This window comes from Lipophrys pholis (assembly GCF_963383615.2).
Source record: "Lipophrys pholis genome assembly, chromosome: 7".
Taxonomy (NCBI): domain Eukaryota; kingdom Metazoa; phylum Chordata; class Actinopteri; order Blenniiformes; family Blenniidae; genus Lipophrys; species Lipophrys pholis.
In genome coordinates this window covers 26429420-26447168 of record NC_137638.1, presented here as the reverse complement: position 1 = coordinate 26447168, position 17749 = coordinate 26429420, and the positions used below count along the sequence as shown (strand labels likewise).

The window sequence follows — 17749 nt, the reverse complement described above, 5'->3', positions numbered from 1 at the left end:
GCAAATTGGTTATACTTGTGTCTTTCAATCTTGCGACTGAGTGGCCATTTTTATGTCCATAAGTGCTTCTCCTTGCTTAAGGTACTAAAAACTTGTATAAGTATAAACTTTTCATCAAGTTTCATGAACCCGAACTCTGGAACTTTAACTTATCACTGAAGTTCCTTTCCTCTTTGGCCATCTTTAAGGCTAAATTATTTAAATATTTCCTGCTCAAATAAGATTCCCTGACTGAGTTGATGTGTTGAGTGATTTTGGAGACTTGTTAGTCCATTTGTTAGTTTTCACAGCATGTTTTTCCTCGACCTTCTGTTATTTTTTTATTTTCATTAAGGAGAGAATTTTATTTAAGCCTCTTGGGCTTATTTCCCCTCCTGTAGAGTCAGGTTTTATTTTTTGTTATTCTGAAGTAGTATATTATTATTTTGTGCAAATAAAAAAGTCTAAAAGAGTAACGCAATAATTAAATAAATAAGCTGTCTAGTAGTTTTTAATTATTTATAATAAAATGTATTATTAATAGCTGTATATTTGTTATTAACTTGACATTTTCGTCCATGCGGAGCCTTACTTCCGCCCGACTTCCGCCCAAAAAACGACCAACGTCATCACGCTCACGTGACTGCGACGTTGCGGCACATGTTTACGGAAGAAAGACAGTTTTTCTTTTCTTTTATTCTCATTAGAAAGATAACTGTCTCCTAGGTTTTTGCATTCATTATCTAACAGTGTTTGAACCATTAGTTAATTAGTAGATAATCCTGACTGGGTTTTTTTAATCATGTTTTAAAACTGTCGCGGTGTTTTCACTGGAATGTGGAGTTGCAGACATGCTCTGGAGAACTTTTTCTCTCTTGGTTTGCCTCCTGAAGATCTGTCAGGTTTCAGGTACTTCTTATGTCATCAATATTGATGTGGGATCACCGAGAGGAGACCTTAAACATTTCTGGAGAAGCACTGGCTTCTGGTAGGTGAAAAAATACTGAGAGTTCATTGCTGAGATTTGTTGTGATTGGTATGAGACATGAAATATCACATGTGTGCATACTGCTTGAACATTGCAAAATTTGAAATTCTTTCATTGGAGATGATCAGGTGCTGAATGTGACAGCTGAAATCAGGGCCCAAATATCCAATACCTAAAGATTGCACTTTGTTACTTGCTGACATATTGAACATATAACACAAAGACAGTTTAGATTTAGTTTTTTGTTTTGTGTCTAGTCCTCCGCTCCCTCACACCCAGGCCCACCTGTACGACCTGAGCACCGACCAGCAGCTGAATCTGGCTTATGTGGGCTCAGTCCCCCATGGAGGCATCCAGCAGGTCCGGATACACTGGATGCTGGAGTTGGTCTCTGCACAGTAAGTCAATAAAGCTTTTGTTGTTGTTGTTTTTAATGTAAAAGATGACAGACTGGGAATCCATTGCTGGGTTTGTTTACTCCTTTAATTCTTTAAATTGTCTTTGATTTTGTTGTTGCAGAGATGTTGGAGGACAACCTCAGTATAACTTTACTAAACTCGACCAGCTGATGGATCTGTTATGGATCAATGGACTTCGCCCAGGTGCTACGCCCACAATCGCGTTGTGTTTTTGTTGATGCATGATTAAAATCACAAGAATCACCACATTTGTTCTGGCCTCGACTGCTGTGGATGTTTTGTGATTAATGATGCTTTGATTAAAAGTTCCTAACGGAGTTCGTTCAACAGTCGAACTGGACTAAATTGATTTGTAAAATAGTTTCTCTTTGCTATTTTTAGGTTTCGAACTGATGGGCAGTGTCTCCAACTACTTCACTGACTTTGAGGATAAATCACAAGTGATCAAATGGAAGAATTTAATTTATCTCATAGCCAAGAGGTATATTGGTGAGTAAATGTCTGTTCTCCATATCATTTAATGTCAGCGACACTCTTTTAACGTGAAAGAAATTGGAATTGAGATGCATGCAGTGAATACTTCTGAGGTGATGTGTATTGTATATATATCGACAGGAATACACCCAAAGTAGCTGCTTTGGCATAAATTCCTCCACTCCTTTACAAATAAAATACTTTTTACTTGAGATTGTCAAAAAAATGTTAAACTATGTTCATTCAAGAGATTGTAGGTTGTAGTAGTGCTGAGCTGGTCTGCGTTATATTTTACTAAGTGTCCAATATTCTGCTCTCGTGTACCAGTATGCTAAAGGAGGGAGTAAAATATTAGAAATATCATTATCATGCAGTACAGCTCGTAAAAACTGCAAAACACAACCCGCAAGGAGCCCAAACAAAGCCTGTCATACTTTTTTACAAAGGCATCATTTATGTTAAAGTTGTTGCTCTTCATTACTTCACAGTTTATCAGTGAAGTTAAAGGTGTTTTTGTAAGAGTGCTTCTATAAAAACAGATACCAGCTTTCCTCCAACAGGATGAAGCATAGAACCAGGTCCTCAGCCCTCAGTGCATCAGCTTACATTTATGTGTTTGTTGTGGAACTCTTCAGATGAGTACGGTCTTGGAAGCGTATCTCAGTGGAACTTTGAAACCTGGAATGAGCCGAACAACCACGACTTTGACAACGTCACCGTGTCAATTCAAGGTAAACCCGCCGTCCACCTCACATTTCACCAGGTGTTTATTTGTAGGATACGGACGGTTGACTGATAGAAGAGAAGACTCATTTTCTCTTATATTCTCTCATCAGATATGAGGAGGTTAGAGTTTTTATAAAAGTCATTATTAAAATGTTTCATTTGATTAAAAAAACCCAAACTATACTATACATCCATTGGAAGGAACAGACTGTGTATTAGGACACACGGTATGAAAAATACTGTTTCTTACATATCGTTTGAATTAAATCGGAGTTACATTATCCAACATTTTGCAAAGATCTAGTTTGTTTACGACAACAGAAACGGGCTCTGCTTAGTGATCACTTTACGTCCCAGCATTCAACTGTGCTCATGAACTCTGGATGAAGACTGAAAGAATCATAACGGAGGGAGACACGCGGTCCGCAATACCGTGAGGAAAACCTGGAATCTGTGGGAGGCGAGAAGTTCAGCCCCGACTCTTCATTTAGGAAGAAGCCGTGTGAGGCGCCCTGGATGTCTGATAAAAGTTATTCCTCGGGTTTTGACTGAGATTGACTGAGGAGGAAGTTGCAGGGGGGACAGAGTTTGTCTCCACATTGCTTCTGCATCCCCATGGGGTCCAAACGTCAAAGTGGATGTATGGAGTTATTATTGAATATCTCTCCTGAAATGAGAAAGTGTTATTTTACTCATAGTTAAGGTTTGAAGGCGATCGCAGAATGAATTTTCCCGAGAAGAAATGACTCTGAATTGAACTTTTTAGGGTTTTTGAACTACTACGATGCCTGTTCGGAGGGTCTGCGCGCTGCCAGCGGCCTCCTCAGGTTTGGAGGTCCAGGAGACTCTTGTCATTCCCTCCCGCACTCCCCGTACTGCTGGGCTCTGCTGCGGCACTGCCACGACGGCAAGAACTTCTTCACCGGAGAGACTGGAGTCCGGATCGACTACATCGCTCTGCACAAGAAGGTGGGTCAGCCTCAGTTTAGACAGCCAACAGTTTCTTTTGGACATAAATATGTTGAGGGACACAATGCAACCATGTGAAACGTCCTCGTCTCACTGGACACCTCAGAGTGCCAGGAGAACCGACTGGAGCTGCAGAAAGAAACCCGGAGATTTGGCTTCTTTGCTTTAGATGGATGGAAGAAAAAAAAAACACAGGCACTTCAGAAAAAAGTCTAAAATCGGTCGGCATTGCAGGCAGTTTAATGAAACGGTGACGCTTCACTTCAGAACAGGCTTCAGCTCATAAACACAGTACAGCTGTCCTCAGTATTAGACTCTGAGGAGACACTGCAGCCTGCAGCGCTCCGTCCTCCTCCTGTGGAGAACGGGGGACATGGGTACTGATCCCAGAGTGCTTATGAAAGGTATTATTATTAAACAAGGAAATCCTGCGTAAAATCCGATGTCAATAAGCAGTAAGCAACCTTATATAGTCAAGAATTATTAATGAAATCAGATTTAATGGGATTATTTCAGCATCCATGAGCAAATGATGAGGGGAAGACCAGAGAAGACAGACGTCTCCAGTTTGTCTTTAAAAAAAAAAACAAATAAAACTTGACATTGATTTTGGACTTTTTTCTGAAAGTGAATGAGGATTTTTTTTTTCTTCACCTCCCCAATTAAATTTTTTCATTGGCCCTAACACTCTGTATTTCCATATTAGACGACTGTACGATCATGGCAGAGCAACAAAGTGTTGTCTCTGTGAGTTGACGTCATTTTAACATATTAAAAACATATTAAAAGTTTTAAATAAGAAACGTGTTTAGAACACAATCATACATGTATGTGAATCAATCTATGACAACTTTAAACCTTGAAGGAGTTCCGGATGTTTTAAACTTCCCCATGTTTATTATGGTAGAACTGTAAAAGAAGACATAATCTTGCAGCCTCCCGTGACCCCGTGATGAAGACGTCCTGACTTTGTGTTGGTGTCCTCCAGGGAGGAGGATCCTCTTTGCCCATCCTCCAGCAGGAGATTCAGACGGTGGAGGAGATCCAGGAGCGTTTCCCTCGGTTCCGCAGCCTCCCTGTCTTCAACGACGAGGCGGACCCTCTGGTGGGCTGGTCCAAGCCTCAGGAGTGGAGGGCGGATGTGACGTACGCCGCGATGGTGGTGAAGGTGACGAGAGGGACGGCGGGGCCGAGCGGTGAGGTGGGAGTCGTCGGTGGAGAGTCCTCACTCTGTCCCTTCGCTCTCCGCCCACAGGTCATAAACCAGCACCAGGACCTGCTGCTGGCAAACCCAAACAGCACCATCAACTACACCCTGCTGAGCAACGACAACGCCTTCCTCAGCTACCACCCTCACCCTTTCACCCAGCGCACGCTCACCGCACGCTTCCAGGTCAACAACACCCAGCCGCCGCACGTGCAGCTCATCAGGAAGCCCGTCCTCACCGTCATGGGCCTCCTGGCTCTGCTGGGTAAGGTCCACTCCGTCTGGAGCAGCGTCTCCCAGCGTCTCCCAGCGCTGGTCTTTGTATACGTCTCCACGCTTGTAATCACTGGGGATTTTTCAGAAATGTACAATAGGACATACTCATTTCACCATAAATATTACAAATAAATCAGGTGATAAAAGGAAATATGAAACAAAAGACAAGAAAGAAGGATACAGATTGTGATCATTTTTAATTCATTGGTGTTCTATGGTGAGACGAACTTAAGTTGAACAATAAATCACATCAGTTCATTAGTCCTCCACCACAGGGAGAAAACAACATGATTGAAATATGTTAGACATTATTATTTAGCTCACAAACACAAACAGCGTCGGCGTCAGAGCTCAGAACCGGAACGCTGCCTCTGGAAGACGGCATCTGTTTTCTGCCTCTTCCTCTTTTCTCTTCCTTCAATGCATCAAAGGACCGGAGAAGCAGCAGCTGGTTCAGGCTGCTCACCGGCAGGTTCTCGACTCCAGACCTATAAAAATACTGATATCAGGGAACTTTCTGGAGGAGAAGCATGAATCAGCTCCAGAGGCTGAACTAATAAAAACACCCCACATCAGTGAATTCCCTCCGGAGTTTGTAAAGAGTTTTTTTTCTGACGTGTCACTCCCCATCCAGCAATTCACATCCATTTAGTTAAGATGCTTTTAATTAACTTGTGTGCGTTTTTGAAGTAGCTGTCTTGTGATTGGATGTAAAGGAGAGACTCAGGTCCTGGCTCAGGTGCTGGACTCTGCAGGAAGCAGCGGCGGCGGCGGCGGCGGCACGGTGGGAGTCCTGGCCAGCGTCCACACTCCTGTAAGACCAGGCGGCTCAGACAGCTGGCAGGCAGTGGCGCTGATCTACAACAGTGACGACAACAACACGTCCACCAACAGCGATGACGTCACCGTCACACTGAAAGGACTCGCCGCTCAGAAAGGTGTGATTACCTTCGCCAACCAACGTTGAGGAGCAAGGTTATGTATTTGTATTTATACGTTTGTATGCATGTACTAGACCAACTTTTCACTCAAACTGATCATCTGAATTGCATGAAATCTTCAGGGATGATTTGTCTTCATCCCAGGATGGGCCCATTAAATATTGAGAGCGATCGGGTCAAAGGTCAAGGTCCAGGTCATGAAAAGGTCATATTTTTGTCATAACGTGGTCAATTTTAATCCGATTAGTGTCAAACAAACGCCAAAATGTTCAGTTTTCAATTCCCTATCATTTCACGTGCCACATCATGAAGTGATGTCATCATCCTGGTTACCACTTGGGGGTCAATGTAATCCGTTGGTTTCCATGGTGACAGATGTGGCGTTGGCGACGGTATGCGCTCCACCGAGTGCCTGTTCTAGTTTCTGTAATTCGTGATGTGTGTTGATGAAGTGCTGCTTTCATTGAGGGAAACAGTTTGGAGTGTTTTCTTCCATGTTTGTTATTGTCGTGTGTCTCTCGTCCAGGCCTGGTGTACGTGACGCATCACCTGGACAACAACGTGAGCAGCCCGTACCAGTTGTGGCAGAGCATGAGCAGCCCGGACTTCCCCACTGCAGAGCAGTTCAGACGCCTCCGGAGTCTGCAGGTAGAGCGAGAGACACGGCACCAAGATAACCTCATCTTCTCTTCCACAACATTTACTGAGCTGTTTTTTTTTTTTTTAACCTTTTGTGTATTTTACATGTATTGCTTTTGTAATTGTGATGTTCGGTTAATTTTATAAAAAAATTTTTAAACAAAAAATATTTTCTTTAGATGTACAGATCTCCCCTCTATTATAATTTTTTCACATTAATTCATAAACGATCTCGGCGTGGAGTTTTCTACCTAGAATTAAGATAAACTATTAGATTGTGAGATTCGGCCTGTTTTGTAGAGAAACTGCATGAATCTCATCTGAGTAAAGTTTCTAATTTAACTTGTTTAAGTGAACGTTGCTGTCACGCTAAGCATCTCACTAAAGCTCATCCAAATAGGGCACTTTATTAAAGCATTGTTTCACATAAATATTTATTTATATATATACTGTATATGGGGGGAAAAGGAAGTAATCATTCAGTATTCCTATTGTTCAGACAAATCTGACTCGATGTACGACTGTAGACTGTAATTATAAGACATTTGTAGAGATGAACTCTTATGGGGAAAATGCTTTTAATCCTGACACATTAAATAAATAAATAAATAAAGTGTTATTTTATACTAACTGAGAGCAATAAGCAGTGTACGTTGTTTTTTATATATATTTTGTATATTCTGGGATTGGGCTCATATTGATGGCGGTTTAGTTGGTATTATCTGACACAACTCTGATTGTCGTGTTTCTCCTTTGTGCCTTTCATATGATGACAAAGACAACCTATTATATATTTATATATATACATTTTAAAAAAAAACATATTAATGTTTCTGTTAGTCTTGGATTCAGTTCTACATATCCCAGGTCTGTTTGCAACAGACACTGTTAAGGGAGGGTGGTTGTGTGTCAGGATTGTGTTGAGTTGTGTTCTTCTGCTGTGTTGTTGTGCAGGAACCCCGTACTGCCGGACCCCGGGACGTTCCAGCAGGAGGCGCTCTGACTCTGAAGGCCACACTTCCTGTGCCCTCGGTCCTCCTCCTGCACGTCTGCGCTCGCCCCAAAGCCCAGCCGGATCAGGTCAGTGCCGACACAGGGTTGTCCTGACCGTGTAGATGAGAACGTTTTAAACGTTCGTCTCAACTTCTGGAAAAAGATTTCCCTCTCAGTCCACCGTCTTCTCACTCTGGTCAGGTGAGTGCGCTGCGCTTCATCAGGATCACCAAAGGCCAAGTCCTCATTGTCTGGTCTGACCACTGTGTCAACTCAAAGTACGGATTTATTTACTGAGCTTCTTATTTAAAAAAAAAAGACAAACTGAATCAGCATTCAGACAAAAAAAACAAACCAAAACATCAGTTTGTGTGATTTTTTCCTTTGCAGATGCATTAAGACGTTTGAGGTGGAGTTTTCCTCAGACCAGAAGGATTTTAGAAGAATTAACACACAGGACACTATTTTTACCTCCTACGTCTTTTCACCAGGTAACTGTTGTTTGGTGCAAAACAAAGTTCCTTCCATGCGGAAACAATCTGACTGTGTCTGTGAACGTTGTGTTGTAGTGACGGCGGAGGTCAGCGGTGTGTACAGAGTCCGAGCGCTGGACTACTGGGGGCGTCCCGGGTCCTACTCGCTCCCACAGAGCTACTCAGAGCAGTGAGAGAGCGACACCAGAGCAGTGAGAGAGCGACACCAGAGCGACTCAGAGCAGTGAGAGAGCAACACCAGAGCAGTGAGAGAGCGACACCAGAGTGACTCAGAGCAGTGAGAGAGCAACACCAGAGCAGTGAGAGAGCGACACCAGAGCTACTCAGAGCAGTGAGAGAGCAACACCAGAGCAGTGAGAGAGCGACACCAGAGCGACTCAGAGCAGTGAGAGAGCGACACCAGAGCTACTCAGAGCAGTGAGAGAGCAACACCAGAGCAGTGAGAGAGCGACACCAGAGTGACTCAGAGCAGTGAGAGAGCAACACCAGAGCAGTGAGAGAGCGACACCAGAGCGACTCAGAGCAGTGAGAGAGCGACACCAGAGCTGGGGCTCGTATTTCAAGACTTTTTTAATCCGTCTCTGGATTTATATGTGTGTGGATCAGATGAAGACTTTTAAAAAAAAAAATTAAATTCACTTCTTAAAGTGTTGACGACACAACAAATATGTAAATACTGTTGCTGTTTCTATAGTTTGTATTAAATTCTTAAAACATTTAAAAAAACAACACATGTCAGTTTGAAGTTTTTGGGTTTTTGACAACAAGATAACGTGATTATCTTAAGAGATTCAGAATTATCATCACTTTCACCATTTGTTTACATTTATCATTTATTTATTATGTGATCTGGGTGACGGTGCTCAGACTGTCACCCCCGCGACCCGGAAACGGATAAGCGGAAGAAAATGAATGAATGAATTTATTTATTCGTTTACACTGCTGCTTTTCCAATTTTTCAATCTTTTTTTTTTTTTTAAGATTTATTCATTCGAAACAACACAAGCTACAATTCTACTTGTTCTTTATAAACATCCACACATGAATATGACATATGATATTTTCACTGGGATATGAGGCCGAATTTTTTTTTTTGTTATCCTTAAAATAAGATATATTCAGAAATAAAATTAATTAATTAGATGACTTTATTTTGAACCACTTTAAAATGTTGTGATGATATGTTGTATTTTTTTTTACCACTTTTTTCAAATTTCCCTACACAATCATAACTTATTTGCACAAATTCTTACATATATATTTACAGTTAATCCATTTTTTTTTTCATTTGTTTGTTGAGTTTAATTTAGATTTTCACTAAATACATGCCATTGTCTTTACGACAGCTTTTCTCCCAAGCGCCTGCCGCAGAGTTTGTTTATGTTTTATTTGATTTAGTTTTGTTTCTTTTATACAGTTTTTCAGGTTCACATTTGTACTCTTAAAGCTCATTGTGCAAATTTGTTGCACACAATCAATAAAAGCTTTTTTATGCGTTGGAACAAAGAGGTGGAAATATTCCTGAAAGTTTAGACTGAAGTGCAACAAATATAAGGATTAATTAAGAAAAAAAAAACATCCTTTAGAATATGATCCAGCGTCTTGTTTTCGCTTATTTAATTTCAAAGGTCATTTAAAGATTGTCGGTCGGTCATTTATATTTATAGTATAAAGGGTAGGTCTGGTAATCAAAGGTCAAATAAGATAAAAACCACTGACATTGCTTGGATTGGACTCAATAACAAGGGAAGGTGTTGCTGTAAAACCACTCAAGAGCAAAGTACGTTTCTTATTAACGACTCAGAGTTTAAGTTTTTAACCACATTTGATTGTATCCTCAATAGAAAAAAAGAAATGTATGAAAGTTTTTCATTAATTAAACATGAGAGGTATTTTTTGTGAAGACGTGTAGGTCTGAAGCAGGAGAGAATCTTCAAATAATCTAAATTAGTCTCTGTATTCATAGTTGTTTATTTTACATATTGTATTGTACATACATGTCTACTGTTTAGGAGAATATTGTCATTTTCTTTTAGTTTTTTTTGTTTGTTGTTAAAGTAAAACGTTTAGTAAAAAACCTTTTCTAACAACCATTAATTGAATCCTACTTGATACCAGTAAGTTATTGATCATTTGTTATTTGTCGTTAGTAAAGTCGACAAGGACAACAGCAAGTTTCTTTACAAAATTTATTGTCACCAGTACAGAATAAATACAGAGTGCAGATGTTTCCCGTCGCTGTGACAGTTTTTGTTCGGTTCGATGGATGTTTACATTCACTGAGTCGGTCGTACTTTACAACACAATTGGCTTCACAATTTCTACATTCATCTTGGCAATTTGAATCTTTTGAGGGACTCGGGATTGGATGTTGGGCCTCCTGACGTTGGGCCGTCACAAATGATCCTAACTGGAGTTCTGACTCGGCGCTTTGACGATTGGTCCAGTTTAACGAAGAACCGCACGACCACGTTCAGCAGGCTCCTGTTGGAAACGGAAAACAAGACATGAGTTTCTGTATTCGGAGGACCAAAACTCCAAAACTGTGGCGGTTGAAGTCACAGAGGAGAGTCGACGTACCGGACTGCAGCACGGGCTGGAACTGGCCGGCCATGCAGATCTCCTCCTGCTTCTGGCGGACCGCTCTCTGGATGGCGGGGGGGAGGCCGCGGGGGTTGCGGGAGAAGACCAGGGCGTAGCCGTCCTCGCAGCTTCCGTCGTCCTTCACGCTGCGGCAGGCGTAGGTGATGGCGTAGTTGTCGTAGTCTGTGTCGATGACCCAGTAGTTGTCACCGCCGCTGGACAGGTAGCTGGCCAGGCCCTGGTAGTTCATGAACATCTTGCCGGGGGTGCCGGGGTCAGGCACGGAGTACTGAGCGGCCATGTCGGCGCAAACCACCCAGAATCTGCCGGGTCGAACGGAGATTTGAAGAAAGGTTAGAAACTATAAGTGTTATTGATGGCGTCTCGCACCGAGGCTGCTTCCTCCCCGTACCCGAACAGAGTGACCCTGCCTCTGGAAGACGCCACCATGGAGCCGTCGTCCCCGACGGTGTATTCGGCGGAGATGTTGTCCTGCAGGAACAGACCCTCGGGGTCTTTCTTCTGCAGAGCGTACCACTTCCCGGCGTACTGCGAGGCAAGCAGGAAAGGAAAAGCTCAACATAAACACTACTGAGTAAATAGTCTCTGATAGAGGCGGTCATGTAAATTACAATCTGAACTTTAAGGTTGTCTGGTTTGTGCAGACAGAAATAATCTGAGGTCGTACACCAGGGAGCCTCAAATGTTTTAACGGTCGCGGTCACCAGGTGTTGTGGTCATCCGTGTCCCAGATTAAAACTTAACCTACACTCGGTTCTCAGTTTCATGCTGGGAGGTTTTCAGATTATGCTTTGTAGAAGATGTCTGCTGCACTCACCCTGGCGGGGTCGAAGTCCTGCTTGACGGTGAAGCTGTCCACCACACAGGAGGCCAGGCTCTGCTCCACGCAGGCCAGGAGCAGCATCACCAGGGAAAAGATCTGGAAGTCCATTCTAGACCAAAAAAAAAAAACCAGCGTAAAGTTTGTTGTAGATTCAAACTTTGGAACAATATCAAACTGCACTCCCATCAAAGTCCCTTCTGAGGTAGAAACGATGCAACAGGAGCAGATTATTCTCCATTTCCCTCTGTGAGCAGGTCTTCTGACGGTCTTACCTGAAGCGTCGCCTGGAGCCGGAGGAAGTTCTCAACTCTCGCTGGTTGCAGCTTCTCGGTTGCGGCGAGGAGACGGCGTGCCGGCCCTTTTATACCCGACACAAAGACCAGCTCACTGATTATTTTCACTTCTTGAACCTAAATGCAGAGTTTAAATCTACCGTTAATCCAGTTAACAAAATCCCCCGCCGTAAGCTGATGAACCTTCGCATTCAGCAGTGCATAGGCTTTATGTAATTGTTTGCAGGGCTACATAATGGAATATGTAATGGAAGATGGAGGGTGGGGGGGGGGGGGGGTGGAGCAGGTGGCCTGAGCCGCATGTCACACGTCCACAACAAGTGTTTACTCCACGTGCAGACAGCCGCGTCTGGGCCTTTGTGGTTACATGGGAGTGGAAAGTAAGGCCGAGTCTGACACGTCGATACGGACGGTTTTAACTTTTATAGTATAATCACTGAAGTATCGGAGAATTACAACCTGTTTTATCATATTCTAACACATTAATTTACTCTTCATTATGTGACATTTATTCACACGGAAACATGTTGGAAAGCATAAAAACTGACATTTCAGCCTTTCCACAGAAACTCATCGATTCCTGAGTTCACAGCTGAATATGAATCATTAAATTCATCACACGCTTGAACGTTAACCTGTTGCCCTAATAACTATCAAATATGATCGGTTTACCTCTGAAAGACCATTAAAATTTAAATTGTTAGATAAGAAACTAAATACAAAAAATTGTTTTTACAGAGTTTATTTATTTCACACGTAATTTGTTTTAACTTCGATTTTTATTCCTGCAGTGCACCTTTAATTGTCTCTATTGAAATAAAAAAATAATAATTTCTATAAGCAAGAATCTGAGAGTTTTTCTCTTATCGTACAATATTTACAACTATCATCATGGCCAGTAACAGAAAATCGGGGGGAAAAGTGTGTGTGTGTGTGTGTGTGTGTGTGTGTGTGTGTGTGTGTGTGTGTGTGTGTGTGTGTATGTGAGCACTTAAATAGCTGTGGCTATTTATTCAAAGCTCAAAACAAAAAGGTTTAATAAAATCTAAGAATAATGATTTTCCTGTATAATTTGACGTCACATATTGAAAATATGTAAAAAAAAAAAAAAATTTAAACAGACATTACTATGAACTAACTTTTCTTTTGTTATGATCTTTTACTCTATTTGTCTTTTTTTGTTGGAAAGTTTTGCTAAAAATATCTACATTCACCCCTCAACGTGTAGATCTGAGCAGCAGAGAGACGGAAACGTAAGCAGGCGAGGCGCCTCAGATGGAAACCTGGAGCGGCGTTGAATAATGAACTCATGTCACCTTATGTCAGCACAGCCTCAGGTGTTCCTGCCTGCCGCCGCCGCCGCCGCTCCGTTAAGTAACCCACAGTCATGTTGGTAAACGCTGCCAGGGCAGCTTCAAACTGTAATCCCGCTCAATCTGGAAACACCTGAGGCGGGACAAAGAAAGTTTACAACACAAAAACACACGCAGAATTGTGAAGATGTTGCGTTTAAGAAATGTTATTTATTCACACATGATATAACTTTGTTAGGATTACTCGGTCCAAGCTTCTTTTAGGTGATTTATGAGATTATCTGGATTAATTTGGACTTTTTTAATCAGAACTTTAAGTATTGATCTAAATATAATGTCACAATCCTTATTTTAGCAGCCTTTTCTTTTGTTGTGCCAGAAACACAATAGTAAGCAGATCACAGTTATTCCCCCTCACAACTTGCCTGGTGGAGATATTTTTTATTTGCCCGTCGGCGAGGGTGAAGAAAAGACTACGCCAGGAAGTCCAGACGTATTTTTAGCCGGCCTTGGCATTGACCTTTGACGTCGGACCCGCCGTCAGATGGAGTCGGTGACATGCCAACCGTGTGAACTGTGCAGCTCTAATCTGAAAACAAACGCTTGGTTTAAACGATCCTGCCGCAGACGCCCTGCGGCTCGCCGCCAGGTGAGCTCAGGTTCATCACCTGTCACAGCGGGTGTGACCCGGCGGCCATGTTGTATAACCACAGCGCTTATGTGTCGTATCTTCTGCTCGGGCATCTCAGGGACAAATAAGTGGATTAAATCTTGTGTTTTGGTTGGTTTTAGTGCTTTTGTTTACTTATTTTTAGATTATAAGACTCACATTGGGTTAGAAACAAACAAACGTGACTAAATGCAGCTGAAACAGACTCTTGTTATTCTTCACTCTTTGGTTGTTATACTGAGTTTGTTGTTCTTACATCTCCTCTACGTCCGTCTTCAATTTGAATGTGTCTCTAAAGTTCCCCCCACAAACTCGACACACAGGTCCACCTTCGACTGCGTCTTATAGTCTAATACAGTCTAATAGTTTAACTATTTAAGTTTAATAATTGTTAGTTCTGGGAGCTTTTGGGTGACCAAATATTGAATTACAAATTTGATGTACTCAAAGATGCTTTAATATATTCACAGTATAGTATAATTTAGTTATAAAGGCATGTTTCTCTGAGGTTAGTCAACAATGAAATACTGAAATACTGATGGACATAATGGATCTTCTGTGTCCAAAATCACAATAACAGCAGCGATTTCTATTGTTTGTGACTGACAAATTAAAAAATAACATCCAAGCTCTGAAAACAAATCTCAGTCGCCTGCCAGAGGTATTTATTTAACAAACATGCTGTTCAGACGTCGACTGCTCCCGACGTAACGCCGCCCACACTCAGGCTCTTGGGGATTACAGCAACCACAACAGAGTACTCCAGTATTCTGAACAAAGTGACTGTCGATTTAAATACAGCGTCTCTTAAAAAAACTAATAGAACTGCACGTTGTTATTGTAGCCAAGGGACACAGTAAAGGTGAAGGTGCTTATAAAATCAAACTTTAAACAAAGCGGCAGTGATGCAAACATACAGTAAAACATGTTTTCCCATTATGAGTTCTCATTCCTCTCCAGCGTCCCACAGGCCGACCAGGCGCCGCCAGAGCATGAGACTGAACCAAGACGGGCTTGATGCAAAGGTTCCAGCAGAGAATCTCCACAGTGCAGCTCTCGTGGGGAGCCAAGAAAAGTGGTCGTCTGCACGTTTTGATGAAGCCCTCGCCTTGCAACTGACAGAACTTAAATCTCCTGTAAATATATTGATGCCGACGCATCGACGTTCATATTCCAGTCTGAATAGATCAGAACTGTTCTGCAGCTGAAGAGGACGACACACTAGTTATCCTGTCCAACAGGGAGGTCCCCTGACGTTAAGAGCGCTGGTCCACTCTAGACTTCCTACATGGAGGTCAATGTTTCATCACAGTCAGTTTTCTAAACTTGAGCCGAACTGGGATTTTCCTCTCTGAATTTCAGTAATATGTTCACACTCAATGATGCAATATTTAGCAGTATTGTCCTACAAGTTTATTTACAAAAAAATGTCTAAACCCCATGTCTCAAACTTCTCGAGGACTGTTGATGGAAGTTGTCAAATAAAATTGTGTGCGTGTATATATATTATTATTTATGTTTATAAAACCAAAGTGTTGTGCTTTATTTACAGAAATTCTAAAGTCCTACAGTTTTAATATTTCTCACATTGTAGTTAACCCATTAGTTTAGATGGAACAGCTAAAGATGAAGTTACTAAATTTGTTTACTTGCCTGGTAAAGGGTTAATAAAAACAGTATTTTCGTTCCATTTAAAAAAAAAAAGATTTTCACCTTATTGAAAGACAAAATCATGTAAGTGGTTCAAAGAGGAGGACAATTTCAAATCGGGTGTATTTATTTTGGCTTCAGGGAAGCAGAACCTCAGCAGCTGCTGCTGTGTTGTGTCTGATGGAGAAGAGAATGCTCATTAACTCAGTGTGGAGGTGGAAAACAAAGAAAGACACCAGTGATCATGTATTGGTGTATTTAGAACATCGTTTCATTACAAACTTTAGCTTTACAAGTTCCGAGTGCAGCCACATTGTCAGGTTCAAGATTTGTATTTCATATCATGTGACTAACATAAAGGTGATCTATCTGGTCCTCATGAGGGGCGTCCTGCGGTAACAGTGAACACGTCCACAAAATACAAGTGTTTGACGGGCTGTGATCTAAAGTTGTCGCTCCAGAAAAAGGAGGAAGAGGTTGGAAGCTGCACAGGGACGTGGACATCCTCCCACAGTGGCCTCGAGCTTTACTTCAGGATGGTGTCTTCGTTGGCTGCGAGAAGAAAAGCAACAAAGATGAGATTTTACTGGCGCAAATGTGTTTCACAACAATCCAATATATTGTGTTGAGCAAAATCCCTGCAGCAGTAACTCATGAGCGCTGCCGCTGCCGCATGCAGACACAAACTGAACGTGGGACACGTCAACCGGCAGGAATACCTTCTGCGAGCTCCTTGGCGATGCGCGCCTGCTCTTGACGGATGATCTTCTCCTCCTCCTCAATCCTCCTCTCCTCGGCTCCAATTGGCTTCAGGTAATCTGCGAAAATCAAAAAAGGCGGATTTCAAAAATTTTAATCTGCTGAGATTCAACGGGAACAAGAGTTAGTAATTTCCTTCTTTTCCGGTGACGACAACGAGCTGCATATTCTTGTTAGTTTGCACTGCCACATCTAGTTCTATTAAGTGAAATGTTCATGTTATTAAGTTGTGTTTCGAACCAACAGAAAATTGCTACACGACTTTGGTGTTACCCTTTTAATGTCCTCTAACCTAACATGGCTCACACTCACTTTGTCCTCTTTTTGACATTGAAAAGGTTTTCCTATACATCAGGGTTTTTTTTTTTTTTTTTCTAATAACACTGTCAGATCATGTACCGGTTTATCAAAGGTTTAGCACTTGAAATAACTTACCATATCTCTTCTTTCCATAGACGATGCCAGCGATCAACATTGAATACCTGGCTGTCTGTGAGGAGTAAATAATAAAAATCACGACCACCGTTAATCTTAAAAGACAGGGTACAGAGTATCTGGATATGCAAGAGGAAAAGTCTTAAAATAATTAAAAAAATAAATCAGCTAATAAACTATATTAGTGCACCCACTTATTCTACATATCAAACTCATGTGCTCTTGATACTTAAATTCTACTACACCTGAAGTATTCGACAACTAATGGCCAACTTGGATATTTGCTTTCATATTCCAACACACGAGGATCGTAAATGATCATTTAAATGGATATGAGTTTATTTAACACCAACTAAGAGCATACAGCAGCAATAAGACCTACAAAACACCTTGACAGAATTAGATTTCTGTTAAATGACCATTTATTGACTAACTCACCTCTACGTGGTTCATTGAACGACTCGCTGTCAGCAAAGTCAAACATGATGTCTCACAGATGCACGCTTCACAACATATTAAAGCAATTAAGTGCAGTGTGAAGAGTTCATAAGGCAGAAATGGAATATTATATTTAAGTAATTATTTATCTCTCTACAATAACAGCTTTGAGCAACATTACAGCGTTGCAGCTCGCTGCTAACAGTTAGCAGCTTAGCACGCTTCGCCGCGTCGTTATATTCAGACACGCGAGTCTTTTAGCAGGAAAACAAAAACTACACATTTTTAAAGATACTTTTGTGATACGAACCTTAATGAGAGGAGATACTGCGACCGGAGGAACCATGTTTATACAGCAGGCTAACAGTTAGCAACAGAGGTCACTTCACCGACGCAGAGGAGACGCTCCTTCTTCTTCTCTGCTTCTTATCGCGAGAACTCGGTGTAACAGCAGCTTTTTAATGTATACCGCCACCCACCGGCAAAATCCAGTACAACAAGGCAAGGGACATTAATTAACGGTGCGTTATAAGGAAATAAAGGAAATACTTTAAAACATTGAGAACAGAAAGACAGGAGACAAAAATACATAAAGTAAAAACGATTAAGATAAAGGTAATGCAATAAAGTGAAATCTATTTTCTTATTAGAAAACTTCA

General features: G+C 41.6%; 3 protein-coding genes across 3 annotated transcripts; 1 reads left to right on the top strand and 2 right to left on the bottom strand.

The window, feature by feature from the left end:
- Positions 1-610: 610 nt before the first annotated feature.
- idua (alpha-L-iduronidase) lies at positions 611-8584 on the top strand. Its single transcript, XM_080468176.1, has 14 exons — positions 611-967; positions 1225-1365; positions 1487-1569; positions 1768-1875; positions 2496-2591; positions 3353-3555; positions 4544-4723; positions 4811-5027; positions 5755-5976; positions 6506-6627; positions 7573-7698; positions 7813-7889; positions 8002-8102; positions 8181-8584. Exons 1-14 carry the CDS (start codon positions 831-833, stop codon positions 8276-8278), a joined length of 1911 nt encoding a protein of 636 aa, XP_080324302.1. The 5' UTR covers positions 611-830; the 3' UTR covers positions 8279-8584.
- A 431-nt stretch (positions 8585-9015) lies between these two features.
- LOC308112566 (purpurin-like) lies at positions 9016-13271 on the bottom strand. Its single transcript, XM_080468177.1, has 6 exons — positions 13142-13271; positions 11805-11890; positions 11527-11641; positions 11101-11237; positions 10686-11011; positions 9016-10589 (listed from the first exon to the last, which is right to left on the bottom strand). The coding sequence occupies exons 3-6, from the start codon at positions 11638-11640 to the stop codon at positions 10579-10581; spliced, it is 588 nt and encodes a 195-aa protein (XP_080324303.1). The 5' UTR covers position 11641; positions 11805-11890; positions 13142-13271; the 3' UTR covers positions 9016-10578.
- A 2426-nt stretch (positions 13272-15697) lies between these two features.
- On the bottom strand, positions 15698-17524 carry atp5meb (ATP synthase membrane subunit eb). The gene is made up of 4 exons (XM_080467649.1): positions 17401-17524; positions 16653-16707; positions 16178-16276; positions 15698-16010 (listed from the first exon to the last, which is right to left on the bottom strand). The coding sequence occupies exons 1-4, from the start codon at positions 17434-17436 to the stop codon at positions 15985-15987; spliced, it is 216 nt and encodes a 71-aa protein (XP_080323775.1). The 5' UTR covers positions 17437-17524; the 3' UTR covers positions 15698-15984.
- Between the last annotated feature and the right edge of the window lie 225 nt (positions 17525-17749).